This window comes from Epinephelus moara, chromosome 22, assembly GCF_006386435.1.
Source record: "Epinephelus moara isolate mb chromosome 22, YSFRI_EMoa_1.0, whole genome shotgun sequence".
NCBI classification, from domain to species: domain Eukaryota; kingdom Metazoa; phylum Chordata; class Actinopteri; order Perciformes; family Serranidae; genus Epinephelus; species Epinephelus moara.
Genome location: NC_065527.1, coordinates 36,180,879 through 36,199,554, shown reverse-complemented (window position 1 = coordinate 36,199,554; position 18,676 = coordinate 36,180,879). Strand labels below are relative to the sequence as shown.

Genomic DNA, 18,676 nt, shown 5'->3' with positions numbered 1-18,676 from the left:
CTAAGATATGATGGAGCTTGACCATTTAGAGCTTTATAAGTTAACAGTAGGATTTTAAATTCAATTCTGGATTTTACAGAGAGCCAGTGCAGTGCATTGTGTACAAACTTCTATAACTTTAACTTCTTTAGGCTTGTTTTCAACAAAATACCTTATCTCAATGAAATGTACTGAGACAATTGTATATACGACAAAAGAAAAAGCTAGTTTATTATTTTGGTTGTTAATAAAAGCCTGCTTCACCAGTGCATTTTTTTCGTATACCAGTCCACTTTGCTGGTGAGCCAAAAAGTTAATTGCGACACTGGTTATAGCATGTTGCTTTATAGGTTAATTTTGATTACTGCGCACCACCCAGGCCTGGCTGGAGCTAGTGTTAGTGTGGCATTGCTCATTCGGCCATCACTGCTAGAAACACCGTCTCGACCCAACAGCGTTGCTGCAGAAACATTGTGCCCACCCTCTGGTCTTCCTCCACATCCTGGTGAGCAAGTGGCTCAGTATTGAGCCATAAAACCCCTTTCAGCATTGTTGTCTGTGTTACCACCATTGGCAGTGTCAGCATGGCTAGAGCTGTTAACAAAGTAAACAATGGTTAACGGGTTTTGCGGTTCAAAATGAAGCATGTTACTCACCAGGGCGACCTGTGGGGAGACTGGAGGGTGGCCACAATGTTTCCGCAGCAACACGCTCCACCACTGGGAAGGCGTTACCAGCTGTATTCACTGAATGAACACTTACTCCCACCCAACCCAGGTGGTTCTAGTCCAGAGCAGCCAAGAATTTAAAGGAGACTTGAGGTTGGGCAGTTGACATGCTAACTCAACTGGCTGGCTAAAAGGCAAAACATTCAAATTTTACCACCTCTAATTGGATAGTGCTTTGAAATGCAGTGCTAAAGCTCACTGAATAAATGGAGTGCCAGACTAAAAAGATGCCTCATGTATTTCATGTTTTTTTTTTTTTTGGCTTTTCTTTTTTAAGCCATTTGAAAGCAAAATTAACTGAAACGGACATCCTTTATTTTGCGGTTAATTATCTTGACCTCTTTTGGTTAGATTTTCACAAAAACTTTGTACACGGACAAAAAAGAGTCAGACAAGATTGTTTTTTTAAATGCCTCTATTTACATGCTGGGAAAAAAAAGGCATGCAGTAACCTACATAAATTGCCAATGTGATCAACAGATACAGTGTTTTTTCACGTTACATATGTCATGGCAAATTGGTTAACAGGTAGTGTTAGATATACAGGAGAATGTTTTCTTCATTTTGGGTTTATATTTGGTCAATACTTCATTTTTGTTTTTCTCATAAGCCTTAGTAAATGCCTGATGCAAGACAGCTCGTGGATACGTACTTGTCAGAAAGTGAGTTTGTGGGTTTCTGTTTGGAAAAAAAAGTTTCGTCAAAATAGTTTTAAACAGAAGCACCAAAAGGCTCATTAGGGTTTCCCACACTCATTTATGTGTGGCAGCCTGCCACAGTATCAACATCTGGCACCTCATACTGAATTTCTGTTTTTGGAGCTGAACCATTCATTAGGAGCACTTTTGGGATATGCAAACCTTCAAATTTAGAGAGGGGACACGGAATGATACAAAGGGTCACAAAGTTTGGTGCCTGCTGTCAGCTACTGCCACACTGATCATGTCCAAATTAAGGTTGAAACAATATGAAATATTTACTGTACGATAACCATCTTAGAACACATCACAATTTCCTGGTATTACAGAATTATTATTATCAGTCAGAATGACCCTTAAAGGAATGAAAACAATAGGGTTTTTTTTTTGGTTGAACAAACATTTTATCAGTTTAACTGAAACTTTAAACCAAATAAAGGTGAGATTCTCCATCCAGTTGCAGCTGTTTTCAATATCATAAATAAGCAAATGTCCATGGTGTGATAACTGTCTCTTGTCATATCATGGTATACCTTGAAACCAGTATAACACTGCAATCCAAGCCCAAATACCTTTACAACTAATGATGTTCCCATTGGTCTCAGCTGCACATTGTGTTCAGTTCTACTTCGCAAGTCTTAGCATGCTAGAATGCTAAACTAAGATGGTGAACATGGAAACATTATACCTGCTATCATTAGCATGTTAGTATTTTTTAAGTTTTTAAGTAATATTTGCTGATATCACAAAATCTGGCCAGTACGGTTTTGATTTGTTTCAATGTAGGGGCCTGTGATCACTATGAGACGATACCAGTAAATATCATTTTTGTCTTTTACTTGGCCGCTTGCCACTATCTGCCTGCTGCTAGGCTGCTAACACTGTTTGAATGTTTTGTGTGGTTCGACTGGCTCCTCCAGTCTGCACGTCGAAGTATCCTTGAACAAGATACTGAACCCAAATTGCTTCCGGTGGCTGTTCCATCAGTGTGTAAGTGTGTTAAAAAACTGAATAGCAGATGGCACCTTGTATGGTAGCCTTGGCCACCAATGTGTGAATGTGTGTGTAAATGGATGAGTGTGACTTTGAGTGTTAAAAGCATATTGAGTGGTCAGATGACCAGAAAGGCGCTATATATATCCTCAGTGGCTCTTCCTAAGGTTTCTACCATTTTTTTTTTTCCCATTAAAGCCTCTGCAAACCCAAATCCACATTAGCCTTCTAACTATGTAATTTAGGGTCTTATGTACATAATATTAAACAAATTAAAAACAATTAGAAATCAGTTTCCATCCAAATTCGAAATATCTGTCTTTTAAGTTTTTTTACATTCTTGAATTTGGGTTTGATTTGGCCGTGGTTATCTCTGAGATTTATTACGCAAGAAATTCCAAACCAATCATAAATCTGTCAGTTGTCTCATCCCGCCCCCCAGTGGCAGCGCAACAAAACCTTTCTGCTCCAGCTAAATCTGCCTCTTTGAGCCAACTCTTCTTTCTAGTCTGATGTTTAGAAAATACAGATCGTAAACTGGCTGAACCGCTCGGCTGCGACCCAGCGGAGGCTCTGCCTCTGGCGGGCTCCCAGCAGCACTCGAATCAGGTTGACAGGCTCCGGAGCCCGGACAATCCGAGCCTTTGCAGCTCATGGAGCTGCAGGAAGAGGCGGCTTGTGAGCAGCCAGGCTTACCCCCGGGCCCGGTGCCGGTGTCGGCTCGCGGGGAGGGGACGTAATGTGCACCCTTCCTCACCCCTAACCCCAACCCCAAGCAGTTAGCTTTGCTACGCATAAACATATCCCCAGTCGCGGAGGTGATGTTGCGGGAAACACCACAATTTTAGCCGGAGGAGAACATTACTCGAGACGGGCAAATACTTCTACACAACGCCAGAGAGATGGCCGGCCGGCACCGGTCTCTCCCACTTTGAGGGTCGGTGTGTGTGTCAGAGTAAAGACATATTTAATCTATTAAGACTGGATGTGTTTGAATGAAAAAGGCTATTATCAGAAAAACGGAGCAGATTTATGTTTTCAATGAAAACGTATCTCAATGAAGAAAGGCAAAGCGCTAGCCTCCAATTGTCATTCATCTCAGCTAACGGCCGGGCTCCACCGGGCACCGCGACACATCTGCAGCACGAGTCCCGTAGCAGCTCGCCCCCCCTGTTAATCAATTACAGCGGCTCCACTGGCAATGGGAGCAGCGTGACAACTCTCTATTTTACGCTGCTCTTCTATTTTTGTCTTGCTACGCTCCCCTACGCGACCCTCCAGTAGATAAAAATTACGTGAAATACTGTGCTAAACGAGCACAATGTGTTTTTAAATTAATAAACCATTATCAGAGGTGATATGTGATGATTNATCAAAACGAGGGAGCTGTCAATCAGAGCGTTATCTGCCACGCCCACTCTGTCCTTGCAAGTGGTCTAAACAGCAAAATGAACTGTTTTTAAACCAGGTTTTCTGATAGTTATGAATGGTTATTTTCACTCAGACTATTGTGGATGATTAATGAGACACTCGACTTTGATATAATATGTGCATTTTTACTATTTCAAGCTGTGTTTCCAAAGGCTTTAAAGGTTTTTTTGGGGGGAGTTTTTCTTTATCTGCTGTGAGGGTCCAAAGGACAGAGCCATGTCGTATGCCGTAAAGCCCTCTGAGGCAAATTGTGATTTGTGATGTTGGGCTTTTATGAATAAAATTCAAAAAATTCAATCGATATACAAGTGCAGGTCCATTTACCATTTACACAGACATGCCATGGGAATTTCAAAATAAATGTGCATCTTAAACCTCCCACAGACTGAGATTTTAGCAATCTTATACATTTAGTGCAAGATGGATCTAATAAACTTAGGTACAACATCAAATTTGATGTATGCAGACTATATGATGACGGCGTCTACTGAATCGCAGGCTATGACGTACAATGCAATAGCTTCCCATACTGAGTGTGCAAGGATGCTGCACTGGTTATTACTTTTCCAACTGGGAAGCACAACATAACACAACATCACATTGATAAATAAGCTGAAGTTTTGTAGGTACTATATACTGCGGTGTGTCTGTGTGTGTATTTGCTAGCTACTAGGTTGCTTATCTGGTAGCTGCAACTCTACTGCTGTTTCCTTCCATGCTTCGTCCTGCTTTATGTGATCATGCTAAGAGCTGAAGGACACATCATACAGGCAGGGCTTCTGCTGCCACAGCTCCACAAGGTTTTCCTCTTTGCTGGAATCTCGCACATTTCTTTTAGCGCGTTTTGCCTCCATGGCGAGTTACTGCCTGTCTGTTTGTTTGAGTTTAGTGCCAGTGAGTCATTTCATGCTGCATTTCTATTGGATGGGTAGTAGACATAGCACCAGTCACACAGTGAGATGGTCATCCCAAATTTCTGTCAATGTCAGAATTTTATCCCAGGCTGTCTTTGATCACAGGACTGTGACAACAGCCATCCTTGAACCTCTCACTGTGCGACATAGGACCACCGTTTTAGAGCGACCAAGATTCCAGCAAGTTTTCTTTCACATTGGTCATCTTTTGTCTGGGACTGCCCAAAATCGCTCAGTATATACGTACATGCTGATATATGTTGATGTTTCAACTTTGCTTCCCTGATATTAGATTGTTGATAATTGAATCAATGTACTGGTCCAGATCGATGTTTTGTTACACCCCTAAAAGACACACAAAAATTTCTCGACAAAATTACGCCGACAAAGGGTGTTATGGGTAACCGAAATTTTAACAAAGCTTTGTGCAGGCCTTTGTGTGAGGCAAGTTGAATGGTTGATTCCACTCCTGTTGAGCGACCCCCGTGCACGTTCGCCTACATGTGGCCAGGAGAAGCATGCTTCCAGCTGCAGACAGGAGATATGGAGTCATATTCACAAAGTACTTTATAACCATAGACTAAAAAAAATACGGACGTAGCTATCATGATGTCACCCAATTAGGCACTCCAACCGTTGACATCTTGATGTTTTGGAGCTAGAAGTGACTGTATTTGGGCAAGAGGCTGGCGCTGTGGAGGAGTAAGGGGTGGATCTAACTGAGAAGCCAAATACACAGCAGACAGTCTGTCACTCAAAGCAGCCCCGCCCTTAATTATGCATAACTTTAAGCCTTAATAAAATGTAAACCGGTGAGTTATATAAAAATTCAGCCCCCGTACAGTTGTCATGAATGTCAAAATTAGCTACAGAGGCCAAGACTGATTTTGGACCAGGATGTAAACATGTTTATTTCTGCTGTAAAGTTGGGCATTTTAACATGGAGGTCTATGGGGATTGAGAGGCCTCTTGAGTCAGCCTCAAGTGGACATTCAAACAACTGCAGTTTTGGGCATTTCATGTTGGCTTCACTTTTCAGCCCCGGAGGTTGATGTTTGTTTATACCTAGGAGTCCCTCTAAATGGCATTCCTAGCTAAGAATTTTCTCTTTGATCTATTTACTATGCTGCAGAGAGCAACTTTAACTGAGGAGTTGACTCCCTTGCTATTGATGATGTCATGTTTCATGAACTTTTTCACTGTCTCAGAAAAGTCACATTTTACTCAGTGTGTACTGACAAAATGTGTCCACAGTCATGGCTGGATTACCAACAGGTTTAAACAGTTCCCAGGTGTTTTCCCTGCCATTTCCCTAGTGCATTCTGGGATTGTCTCCATGCTGCTGCCCAAAGAGGGAAAATGAATCAAGAAAAATGAATGTGTCTCTTATTCTTCCCCAGATACCTACCCGTATGTGTCATCACTGGTTTGCACCTTCTTCATGTGTCTAACTCCCCTGTGGATCATCATCTCCTCCAAGCACCCGGCCAGCCGCACTCTGCTCTACTCTGGATGGGAGCCAGTCATCACTGCCATGGTCATCAGCAGGTGTGTGTGTGTGTGTGTGTGTGTGTGTGTGTGTGTATGGAACTCTGAGTGTGTGTGTTTAGTCTTCAAAGGGGAAAGAACAGCTATTCTGTGTCTGCAACTCCCAGCATCTGGTTTGCTTGATGACTCATCCTCTAAGCAAATTACAGCACCTATAAGCACATACACCCTTGGGTCCCCTTGAGCCTGGCAGCCTTACGGCCAATAGGAGGGAGAGCAGTTGTTTCGCTCGCCTCTCACTGTAAGGGCAGGTAATACCACATTTTTCAGGCTTTTATAGAGTCAGACAATAGACAACAAAAGCTGCAAACTATTGAAACTCTTGCACAGTCTTTCAGTCTGTAAGTCTTCACCACTCAGTGCAGCTGATGAAGCAGTTTTAGTGCCATTTATAGATAAGCACACATTCACTGCGGACATCATTTAGATGAAGAATGCCCTTTTGTCTCTCTCTCTCTCCACCTTACACAAACACACACACACACACACACACACACACACACACACACACAATAACACCAGTTAATGATCTAATTATGTTGTGTTCTGCAGCATCGGAGGGCTGATCCTTGACAAAACAGTGTCTGACCCAAATCTTGCCGGCATCGTAGTGTACACCCCGGTTATCAACGGTGAGTCACAGCTTTGGCACTGCTTCCTCTTTTACTATGAATGGCTTCAAGGTGCCACTGTTTGATTTGCAATTGCTTGACCCCGGGGCCCCAACAGAAAAGGAGAATCTGGTTAAAGACTCAACCAAATGTTTTAATATAATAGCTTCCTAAATCCTGGGGGATATGGAAAAGAGATTTGCTGTATATACATATGTAATGAAAGCTCAAAGCTTGTGCAGTTAGGTCACTCTAGTCCCACCTCCTGTATTTCTCTTCTGTTAAATTGCATGACACAGTTCACAGCAGTCAGTGTAGTAGGATTGTGATGGTTCAGTGTCCCACATACACCACAAGGGATGTCATGAGAATTAATATGAGAATTCATGATAATTTTTGATACAAAATTCTGAGAGCGTGATTTTTTCTCCAGTATTGTATGTACCATACATACTGGGGATGCAATTCTTCCAGACCTAATTGGGCAGCATATACACCTATAAGTGTTTTAATCTGCATTTAAATGGTAAAGGAGGAAGAAAAACGCCTGCTAGATGTAGCAGCAGCGAAAGCTCCACCTCAGCTCACTGAAAAGAAAGCGTTTTTGTCCTAATGCTACTGTATTTTGTTAATTCTTTGCAATGGGAGCACCGCGTATTTACACTATGCTACCAACGCAGATTGACGAGGCACTGAATGTCTATTCTGCGCTGAGTGCTGCATGTTTGTCATTTTATTCTGGTCGTCCGGAGTTCAGAAATGTTCAATTTTGGGTAAAACACTGCGTTTGTCACTTTTTATCCAGCCGTACAATTACAGTAGAGGAGGTGCGGAACAAATAGCCTACTACAAAGACCAATGGTCACATCTTGCATGTACACAAGCTGATCAACAACAATGGAAGAGAAACATGTCAATATGCTGTAGGCTATTCATTAATCATTAATTCACAAAATCTCATGAACTCAGAGATGCTTGTACTTTAAATGTAAATATTCATCCTTGATGATTCACCTCTAATGTAAATTACACTGGACAAAAATTTAAATGCAACACTTTTTTTTGCTACCATTTTTCACAGGTTTAAGACTTTAAGAGAAGACACTCGATATATTTCTCTGTTTGGTCACAAAATTGTTAGAATTTGTGTCAGTGAGCACTTCTTTTTCAAAATAATCCATCTATTTGACAGGTGTGGCGTATCAAGATGCTGATTAAACAGCATTATTACAACACAGGTGTACCTTGGGATGGTCACAATAAAAGGCCACTCTAAAATGTGCAGTTTGATCACACAACACGATGCCACAGGGAGTGTGCCATTGGCATGCTGACTGCAGGAATTCCCACCTGTTGCTTGTGACCTGAATGTTTATTTCCTCCACACACTGAGCATGCGCGAGAGCAGGAGCTGAGCACGCTGAGGGGAGACGCCAAGCTGAGATAAAATGTGGCAAAACTCCTAAATTAAGCAATACTGGCGAAATTAAATTTACGACTTAACTAAGAATGAGGAGTTGTTCACCTTGACTTCTGGACAATCGTGTTAATGCCGCAAAACACAAGAACACGGAACGCGACCAAGAAGGCACAGTCTGACCAGAGCGCAGCTGATGATCAACAGGTGATTGCAGCGAGCATGGCAGGTAAAGAAGATAAACAACAAGATTTACCGTCTTTGATTCGCTCAATAATGAGAGAAGAAATAAGAGAAGTAATAAACACACTACAACCGCAGCTGAATGCTCTAAAAAAGGACATATCTGTGTGCAGCGGTAAAATTGGAGATGTGGAAGACGCATTATGTAAAATGGACAGTCGAATTACAACACTGGAGAAATCAAATGAACTGCTCCGTAAGGAGAATGATGAATTAAAAGAGAAGGCCAAGCGATTGGAAAGTTACTCGAGGAAGTGTAACATCCGCATCCATGGACTAACTAAAGATGTTGAAAAGGGACATCCAACGAAATATATGGCCGCTCTTTTGAGGGAAATGTTCAAAGACAAAGTCACACTTGAACCGGAGGTTGAAGTCGCACACAGAGTCGGACCTGCTGGGAAGCTAGGAAACAGGACCATGATTGTCAGATTGCAGCGGTACAAGGTGAAGGAGGAGATTATTGAAATATCAAAGAAAGAACGCACATTTGAGGCTCGCGGGATGAAGTTGCGAATTAAACCTGACCTGATGGAGATGATGGCAAAGAGAAGGGCACGATTTCATGATGTAAGAGAGAAACTGCGGAAAGCAGGGGTGAAAAACGGGATCATTCACCCAGCAACACTGATAATAACTTACAAAGACGAATCCAAAAGATTCACGGATCATCTACAAGCGGAGGCTTACTGGAAGGAGGTGATAGAGCCAGGGTTATGAAGAACAAGGTAAATGGACTGGACTCTTATGAATAAGGAAATTAATTGAAACAACAGTACCTGAAAAATGGGAGGTCGTCTAGTGATGTTTCAATTATCAAGTGAAAGTTATTTTTTTGTTGTTGTTTGTATTGTTTTGTTTTTGTCAAATGAATTATTTAAAAGGGAGAGTGGCCACTGGAATTTTGTTTTTGATTGATGAGGGATGGCGCAGTCCTGTTAGACTTAAACAATGGGTATTTTAGCAGCGTGTGGATGTATGAGACTGTCTTTGTGGATGTTCTTTGGTAAAATGTGTATGGGGATTGTATGTGGGTGTGTAAGAATGATTGATGCTGTTAGTGGTTGTATGTTTGTTTTATCTAGCTCAAAGGTTGGCTCTGAAATGACAATGACTGATTTATGTTTATTAAAGGAAGAATATTGAAAATATATGATGCAAAGTAACTTGACATTATCGAGGAAAGGATTAAGGATGGCTCATTTAAACATCTGCAGTTTAAGGAACAAAATACAGGATATCTCAGAAATTATTTTAGAGCAGGATTTGCACATAATGGCAATTTCAGAAACGCATCTGGATCCCACAATAAACAATGCTTTACTAAATATCAATGGATACAATATTTACAGATTTGACAGGAATATAAATGGGGGAGGAGTCGCAATGTATGTTCAGAGTCACATTCCAGTGAAGGTGAGAGAGGTTTTAAGAATAGTTGGAGTGGAAGTAATTTGGTTACAGATTCAGTTACCTCATCTAAGATCACTATCCTGTGCAAACACGTGTAATTTGACACAAGTAATTAGGAATCCAACCAGAATCTGCTACAGGGCTGATGGTTTGAAATCATCTACTTGCATTGACTTAATTTTCACAAGTGCTGCTGAAATGTGTTCAAATGCAATATCGATTCCTGTAGGTTGCAGTGACCACAATNAAAGTTATGAACAGAACCGGTGACAAAGGGCAGCCCTGGCGGAGTCCAACCCTCACCGGGAACAGGTCCGACTTACTGCCAGCCACGCGAACCAGACTCGTGCTCCTTCGTGAAATTACTCCAAGCAAGTAAAGTAAAACCTTCAGGTGTTGACAACCTTGATATGAAGTTATTGAAACCTGTAGCTGATCTGATTGCTCTGCCTGTTGCTTATATCATTAATTTGAGTTTAAAAACATGTGTTTGTCCTTCTGAATGGAAAGTAGCCAAGATTTTACCATTACCAAAAAATAGTAGAGAATCATTTTCGGGCAAGAATAGTAGACCAATTAGTTTATCACCTGCCCTCAGTAAAATAATGGAGCGAATAATATATGATCAAATTCAAAGTTATTTTTGTAAAAATGAGTTAAATACAGCATATCAACATGCATACAAAAAAGGACACTCCACGGCTACAGCACTCGCTCAGATGACAGACGACTGGATGAAGGAAATTGATGATAAAAAAATTGTTGGTTCTGTATTACTAGATCTGAGCGCAGCATTTGATGTTCTTAATCACCATGTGTTATTGAATAAGCTGCGTTGTTATGGTTTTGAGCCATCTGCTGTCGCGTGGGTTAAAAGTTATTTGACTGATAGGAAATGTACTGTATACTATAATGGTAGTTATTCTGAGCTGAGAGCTGTGAGTTGTGGGGTGCCACAAGGAAGTTCTTTGGGGCCGCTTTTGTTTTCAATATTTATTAATGATTTCCTCTGATTTTGAATCATGCCACTGTTGCGATGTATGCTGATGACTCGACAATTTACACATCAGCATATACAACTGATGAATTGACTAAGATTTTAAATAAGGAATTAGAGTTAACAGAAAAATGGATGATAAGAAATAAACTGTTCCTAAATAGGGGGAAAACCAAATGTATAGTTTTAGGTTCGAAACATTCATTAAGAGAAGCACCTAAGCTTCACATATCCATGGGTGATACAGAGATAGAACAAGTAACCGAGGTAAAACTATTAGGAATTACTGTAGATAGTCTAATGTCCTGGAACAACCAAGTAGATCAAATAGTGCAAAGAATGGGTAGAGGTATGGCGGTGATTAAACACTGCAGAAAATTTATGTCTAATCGTTTCTTGAAGCAAGTGGTGCAGGCACTGGTGTTGTCACACTTAGACTATTGTTCTGTAATTTGGTCCAGTACATCAGGAAGTAATTTGAATAGGTTACAGGTAGCCCAAAATAAAGCGGCTCATTTAGTCCTTCAATGCCCATACCAAACAAATTTAAGTACAATGAATGATCGTTTAGCTTGGTTAAGTGTAAAATGCAGGGTGCAATATTCACTAATATGTCTTATCAAAAACATAACAACAAAAACACCAGAAATATTGTACAGGACTTTAGCATTTTTTTTCAGACACACACTATCATTTTACTTGACAGTCGTCTGAGGGTTGGTTTTTGTTACCCCTATGTAGAACTAATTTAAAACAGAAAACAATGCATTACAGAGCAATGGTGGCATGGAATGAATTACCATTTTTTCTGGTCTCAGAAAATAATGTTATGAGTTTTAAGAAAAAACTTAAACTATTTTTATTTACCCAGCAGGTATGACAGAATATTTTTACTGTTTATATGTTGGACTTTATATATCTGGTTGGAAGGTGTAAAACTGAGCTGTTTGCTTCCTTTTTATTATTATGGTAACTCAGAAAAGGCAATGTCAAGTGATCCTTAAAAATGAATTTAAAATGAATTGTCAGCATGTAGAGCTACAGTATTATTGGATTAGGTTTGAGCAGGTGTTTTTGGTTGATGAACTTGGTGAGACCCCAGGAAGAGTAGCTGCTGTTAAGTTCCAGCAGCTAATGGGGATCTAATAAATACATAAATAAATAAATAAATAAGACGTCTCCAATGTTGTTTCCCTGAGTTTTGCAGTACATTCAACCAGCCTCACAACCGCACAGGTCAGTTGCGTTGACAAACTGCTGTCAGAGTAAAACCCTGGTGTGGACAATCAGCATGCAGATGTGCTTCCCTGAGACAGTCTGTGGTGGTTTGTGCAGAAATTCTTTGGTTGTACAAACCTGTTTTTGTGTATCAGCTGTTCAGGTGGCTGGTCTCTGGTCTGATGGCATGTGTTGTTAGTAGAGAGATTGCACTTTCTATAATGGATTTAGAATGCTGCATTTCCATGGCTGCTGAGACTTATGAGTATAAAGATGTGTTTTTCTAGAAAGAAAAATGAAAGAAATAGCATAAATAAAATAAAAGACTCTTTATTTCTCTGTGCTGAGGAACATTGGGAACTTAGGTCAGAAATGTTGATTTCTAGAAACATTTAGCATGGGAAGTAAAATGTGAAATACAGTGGAATGGTTTCTTCATGACATTCTGACCTAACAGGCAGCAGCAGTGCACCCCAGGTTTATTTCACACAGCAGATGACAACAGTTTAACTCCGAAGTTTGGATACAGAGAAACTCTGTCCCTTGTTTGCCTCATTTATGCCTCTCAGTCTGGTAATTAATGCAGTCTTTGACCCCCTGGGCTCAGTTATAGACAAAGTGTTTATACACAAGATGGATGACACACCGTAGAGTCAATTTGTCTTTTGCTGCTCAGCTCCCAGGTGAGAAATGTATGTGAATGTGAAAATTGAAGAAGCACCTGGGCTCAGTCAACAGTCCCTGGATAAATGAAGGTTACTATATAAAGTTTCCAAATGCTCATCAGCATAAATAAGTTACCTAACGAGACTAGTTCAGGCAGTCCGCCATAGTCCGTCTATCTCGACTTCATAAAACTGTCCCTCTTTCATTTCCTCTTGCTTCTATCTCCTACTGCTAACTGGCTCTGCCACGGTTGCCAGGGTCCTGGCACCTCCACAACAGGAGATAAGCTTTTAATTAAATGGCATTAATGAGAGACATTTAACGAGATGGAGTACGATTCACACTCTAATTGGTTTTCCGCCAACATGTATCCAGGGCACCAAACAGCTGGGGAATCAAGCCTGTGTCTCTCTGTGAGGGTGAGGATGTGCCTGGAGAAAAATCCAGGTCTGAGCAGGTGTTTTAACTGTTACAACTCTTACAACAGTTTAGTCATTGGTAAGGAAACAGTGAAGCAGCAGGCTACGCATATCTTTCGGTTGATTCAAATGAACCGAGGACCCTGTTTTAATAAAAAACAAAAATGAAAGAAAAGCCAGACGGTACAGAAAGTGTGAAAAGATGGTGTGAGGATGTTTCATTAGAAAAGAGTGGGGAAGGAGATGTGTAGAGCGTGATAAGAAAAGACAGGTTAAATGAAAAGATAGAGGGTGAAAGCCTCCTTTTTACCACAATGACCTCCATTATTTCATTTGAATACATTATTTTATGCAATTTCTCCCACAATAGAAGCTATCTGTGGCTGCTTAAATTATATTAATATTTAAATCCTCAAAAGGTGTTCTGCTATGTTAATCCAGGTATTGAGGACATGTTTGCCAGTTAATATTGGTGTTGTATGTTCTTCTTAAGCTCCAATATATTACACCAGAAATGGACCTGGTGTTTTCACCTTTGCTATGCCTCCGCACCGGTGATAGCCATGGCCAGAGATATTATATTTTAGGGATGTCCATCCATACATACATCCCTCCATCGGACATATGTATGGACACAATATCTCAAGGAGGCCTTGAGGAAATTTCCTCAAATTTGGCACAAATGTCCACTTGGCCTTAATGATAAACTGACTAGATTTTGGTAGTCATAGGTCAAAGACCAGAGTAATTGTGACTTCATCTGTCTCTTTCTCGTGAATGTGTTATCTTGAGAACACCTTGAGGGAATTTTTCAATCTTAGCACAGACCTCCACCTGTACTCAAGGAATGAACTAATTAGATTTTGGTGGTCAGAGGTCAAGGTTAGTGTGACGTCCGTCATATTCTTGTGAAAATTATATCTCAAGAACACCTTGAGGGAGTATTTTCAAATGTGGCATCCACTGAAGAGAATTTGGTGGTCAAAGGCCACTATGACCTTATGTCCATGTCATTTCGTGAACGTGATATCTCAAGAAGGCCTTGAGGGAATTTTCTTTGAGTTTGGCACAAACGTCCACTTGAACTCAGGCATGAACTAATTAGAATTTGATGGTTGAAGCTCAAAGGTCAAGGTCACTGTGACCTCCCAAAATATGTTTTTTGCGGCTGGAAAGTGGACGAGATCAGGCTGCTGCAGCAGGGAGCGGTGACAAACAGTTGCACAGTTTCACAGGTCAAGTCGCACAGTTTCCCGACAGTTTCCAGCAGCCTTCAGTCTGTACAGGAAATCACAGAAACACTCAGGCTACATCCTGTCCCATATGATGTCGATTTATTAAAATGTTATCAGATCCATATATCAGTTTGTTTTCAGTCTCCAGTTGTTTTAGTTACAATAGATTGATTTATTAAGATGCTTTATAGGCGATCTGTAATTTATGTTCATGGTTCAACCTCCATTTTACATTAATTTTCATGTAAATCAGCATCATATCAGTTTGCTGCTGCAGAGCAGACCTGTCGTCCAACTACAGAGGCTAAATAAATTGTGTTTGACTATAAGGTTCATATTTTATACAAGACAACAACTTTCATCACAGATCAGTCAGATATAGGCAGGGCTTCACACCTGTACAGATGTTATTTTAAGAATCCTCACATCCCACTGACCACAAGTCTTTGTGATGTTAAATACTTCAATAACTAAAACAGTCCAATGTTAATATACAGTAGACTCTGTATAGTTTATGATGAATGTATTCAGTCTCTGACAACTTAACTTCACCATCAGTCACACAACATGTTTTCTGTTCACAGAATAAACCTTCAGATCAGACAAATAAAATTGAAATCTCTGAAATTCAACAAAAATGAAAAGTTTATCTAAAACGTCATATTGTTGAGTCAACATCTAAACCAATCAGCTGTTAGATCAGGTGAGAACCAGGCGGTGCAGTCGGTGGAGAGCAACTGCAGCGCCTGGCTCTAAAAACTGAGGCTGCCTTGCTCTCGCCGTCCACTTTTGTAAAAGGTCAGAGCAAGTCGGGATGAAGTCGGACACAAAACTAACCGGCATGCATTGTGCGCTGATCGCCGGTGATCCAGTCTGCACAGGCCTGGCTCATCTCGAATGAGCCTATTATGTTGTGCATCTTGTTCTGTAGTTTTTTCATTATATTTTATCAGTGTTTGTGTTATCACGTCACACCCTGGTGTTTGAGTCATTCAAATAAACAAAATGAAATTAAACCTGTAGGAGAGGAGCAGACATGAGATGAGCAAGCAGACAGTTCCTGCATCTGCCCCCTCTGGGCAGAGTGGCCCAGCTAAGAGTTGCACAGACCCCCTGCAGTTCCCCATGTAGCCTCGCCGCAGCCCAGACCTCCCCATCCTCCTCACCCTCATTCCTGCTGTCAGACCCAGTGACCTTAATAAGCCAGATTGCTCCCAAAGCTCCTTCACTCCACCTCTGCCCCCTGCTGAGGTTAACACCCTCCACTGGTTTAACCCCCCACCCATCCCCAATGCCCTCAAGGACAAAAAGCCATAAAGTCAAAATCCCTGCAAAATCAAAGTACACATTACCTTTAAATATGGCCATGTTTTGACAAAATAAAGGCATAAATTATATTCAAAATCCCAAATTTTGAAAGTCCACTATTTTTGGGTGCAGATTAGCTTGTCATCACACATATAGAATAGAGGCCACTGATATGTGTGCCATTGAAGAAATAGTCGTGTGGTCATGGCCAGATGGATGAAATGATAAAAACTATTAATATGCTTCTTCACAGCACACATTTTGACTTATCACATTAGGAAAAGCATTAAATGATGACTGAATTCCATGTTGCTGCGTCACGTTCAGTGTCCTGGTATTCAGGATTGGGCTGTGTCAATTTTTTCAAACTAGTTTGATATTGAGAGCAGGATAAGTATACTGAATTTTACACACTTGACTCAGCAGTCGCTCTCAAGTGGAACATAATAACACGGTGGCCTAACAGCAAACAAGTGTCTGACCATTGCATAACATCAGAGCTCTCTTTCCCCACTGAATCCAGTAAATATGCACTTCTGTTATGTCCTCTAAACAAATCATGTAGTTATCAGCTTTGCACTGAAAATAAGACTGGAGACGTAACCATTTAAAATATGGGCGAGTAACCGACTTACTATCTTGCTATGTTTGTAACTTCACTTTTTTAAACGGAAAACACACATTTTATATTGTGATATTTACTGGAAATAATAATAATAGTAATTATAATAATAATACATTATACTTAAAAAGCGCTTTTCATGGCACTCAAAGACGCTTTTCAAACTCAGGGACACAAGAAAAAAAGAAGAAACAGACAAGCAAGAGAACAAACAAGGGAAGTGGACAAGAACTTGTCAATGATTGTAAGCAATGTTGAACAGGTGAATCTTGAGTGATGTTTTGAATATGGAGTGAGAGGGGCAGTCTTGGAAATGAGAAACAATATCGCCAGCAGTGAGCAGCCTAGCTAGTTTTAAGCAATGGTCATTTAGCAGAGACTTTCAGCCCCCTGCCGATCCCCATCCAGCCGGCTGACACCTTTGTTATTTTTTTGTAGTGAAATAAGGAGGCATTGTGTAGATCATTCCTCAGTTTAACTTCATGAGTCTTCTTAAGTCCATAAACAAACATAATATTATGTTAATCATGTTGTCATATTGCTGATTATTAATGTTATAAAAGCTGGATTTAGCACCGTGACGCCATCAGCACAGGCATCATAAATTAGTGTTCTGTACATATGCATGGAATCAGCAAAAACAGTTACAAGGCTACAAATACACTGAAACTTGTTAAAGATTAAAGTTCCACTGAGTGTGTGAAATTTGTTCTCCACATTTGACCCATCCCCTGAGGGAGCGGTGAGCAGCAGCGGAGCCGCGCTCGGGAATCATGTGGTGATCTAACCCCCCCCAATTCCAACCCCTGATGCTGAGTGCCAAGCATGGAGGCAATGGGTCCCATTTTTATAGTCTTTGGTATGACCCGGCTGGGGATCGAACCCACGACCTCCCAGTCTCAGGGCGGACACTCTACCACTAGGCCACTGAGCTGTTTACACTCTGATAATTTACACTCAGCTGGCAGTTTATTAGATCCACCTAGCTAAAACAAACGCAGTCTTGCAGTAAACCTATACGAAGGTAAGTCTTCACCTTTTTTTGAAACTGTTGTATAGAGGTGTTGATTCAAATGTATGATCATTTCAGAGGATTAGTTAATGATTCTGTTGAACTGGTGTTGTTTTAATGGCTAATTTAAATTTTGCAAGGCAATGCTGATCAGTGTGTATTGTCCATGAAAATATTTAGATCAATGTTTTGTCTCCCCTTGTTGATATAAACGGGTGTATAAGATAAAATAAGGAGTCAATAGCTCAGTTTGCAGAAGAAAATGTTCGCATGAGCCCCTTTTCCACTGCAGAAATTTTTATCATTTACCCAGGATTTTGAAAAACCTTGGCGCGTTTCCACCGAAATTACCCGCGGAAAAAAACTTTCCCTCAACCCCAAACTTTCCCTGGCAAAAGTACCTAGTATAGGGGGTAGGACTTTTCAGATTCCCCAGAATTCTTGAGGGGCGGGGCTGTGTGCTGAAGTGCTAATGGTATTGGTTCTTTTGTGCCGGCGCTGAACTCCTCCACATACACACACACACATCCACACACACTCACCTACACAACACGGTAACCAGTGAACAGCCGAGTGGCCCCGGTGCAAACAAAGTGAAGATAACTTGGAAATTACTCGAGTTGACGGCAGCTACACTCTTTACTGTAAGTGACATTAACCCTTAGTGAGCAAGAAGCCAATACTTTATCAATACATGTGTTCAGCAAGCATGAACATGTAGACAGCGATATTCAATATGCTCCGTCAACAGTCACTCATCCACCTCACTAACGTTATGTCTTACATCCTAGTTTAGACAGCACGCTAGTTCGGCTGATAATGAATTGTTACTAATAAGCTAAAATGACAGCTGTCTGTATGAAGACTAACTCAGTCTGACACTTAGATTAAAATACTTTTAAACTTAGCTGCTGGCTGAGACAAACACCCCCTCCTCACTCTACCAGCACTAACGTTACCATGTTACCAACCAATAGGCTGGCGGAGCTAAATATAGGGCACACGCCGAATAATCTACGTCATCAGCCTGATTTGAATACATTTTCCGGAACTTTGAGGTGTGGTGGAAACGCAAACCACACAGATTACAGGAATTCTTTTACCCAGGTAAAAAAACACTGATCAACACTCAGTGAAAAACCTAAGCCCTATGATAAGCTAATATGGCAAGGCTTAACTATACAAACCAATGAGCAGTGATAACTAGCATGTCTTTGGGGTCAT

At 40.8% G+C, this 18,676-nt stretch overlaps 1 protein-coding gene across 4 annotated transcripts in view; it reads left to right on the top strand.

Annotated features, from left to right (window-relative positions):
* The window catches only part of slc41a2b (solute carrier family 41 member 2b), a 126,386-nt gene that overhangs the window by 71,036 nt on the left and 36,674 nt on the right, over positions 1 to 18,676 (top strand). For all 4 annotated transcript variants that reach the window (XM_050033984.1, XM_050033983.1, XM_050033982.1 and 1 more), the window contains 2 exons: positions 6,144 to 6,291; positions 6,844 to 6,923. In XM_050033984.1, the coding sequence (XP_049889941.1) occupies positions 6,144 to 6,291; positions 6,844 to 6,923 (228 nt within the window). The remainder of the gene's footprint in view (positions 1 to 6,143; positions 6,292 to 6,843; positions 6,924 to 18,676) is intronic.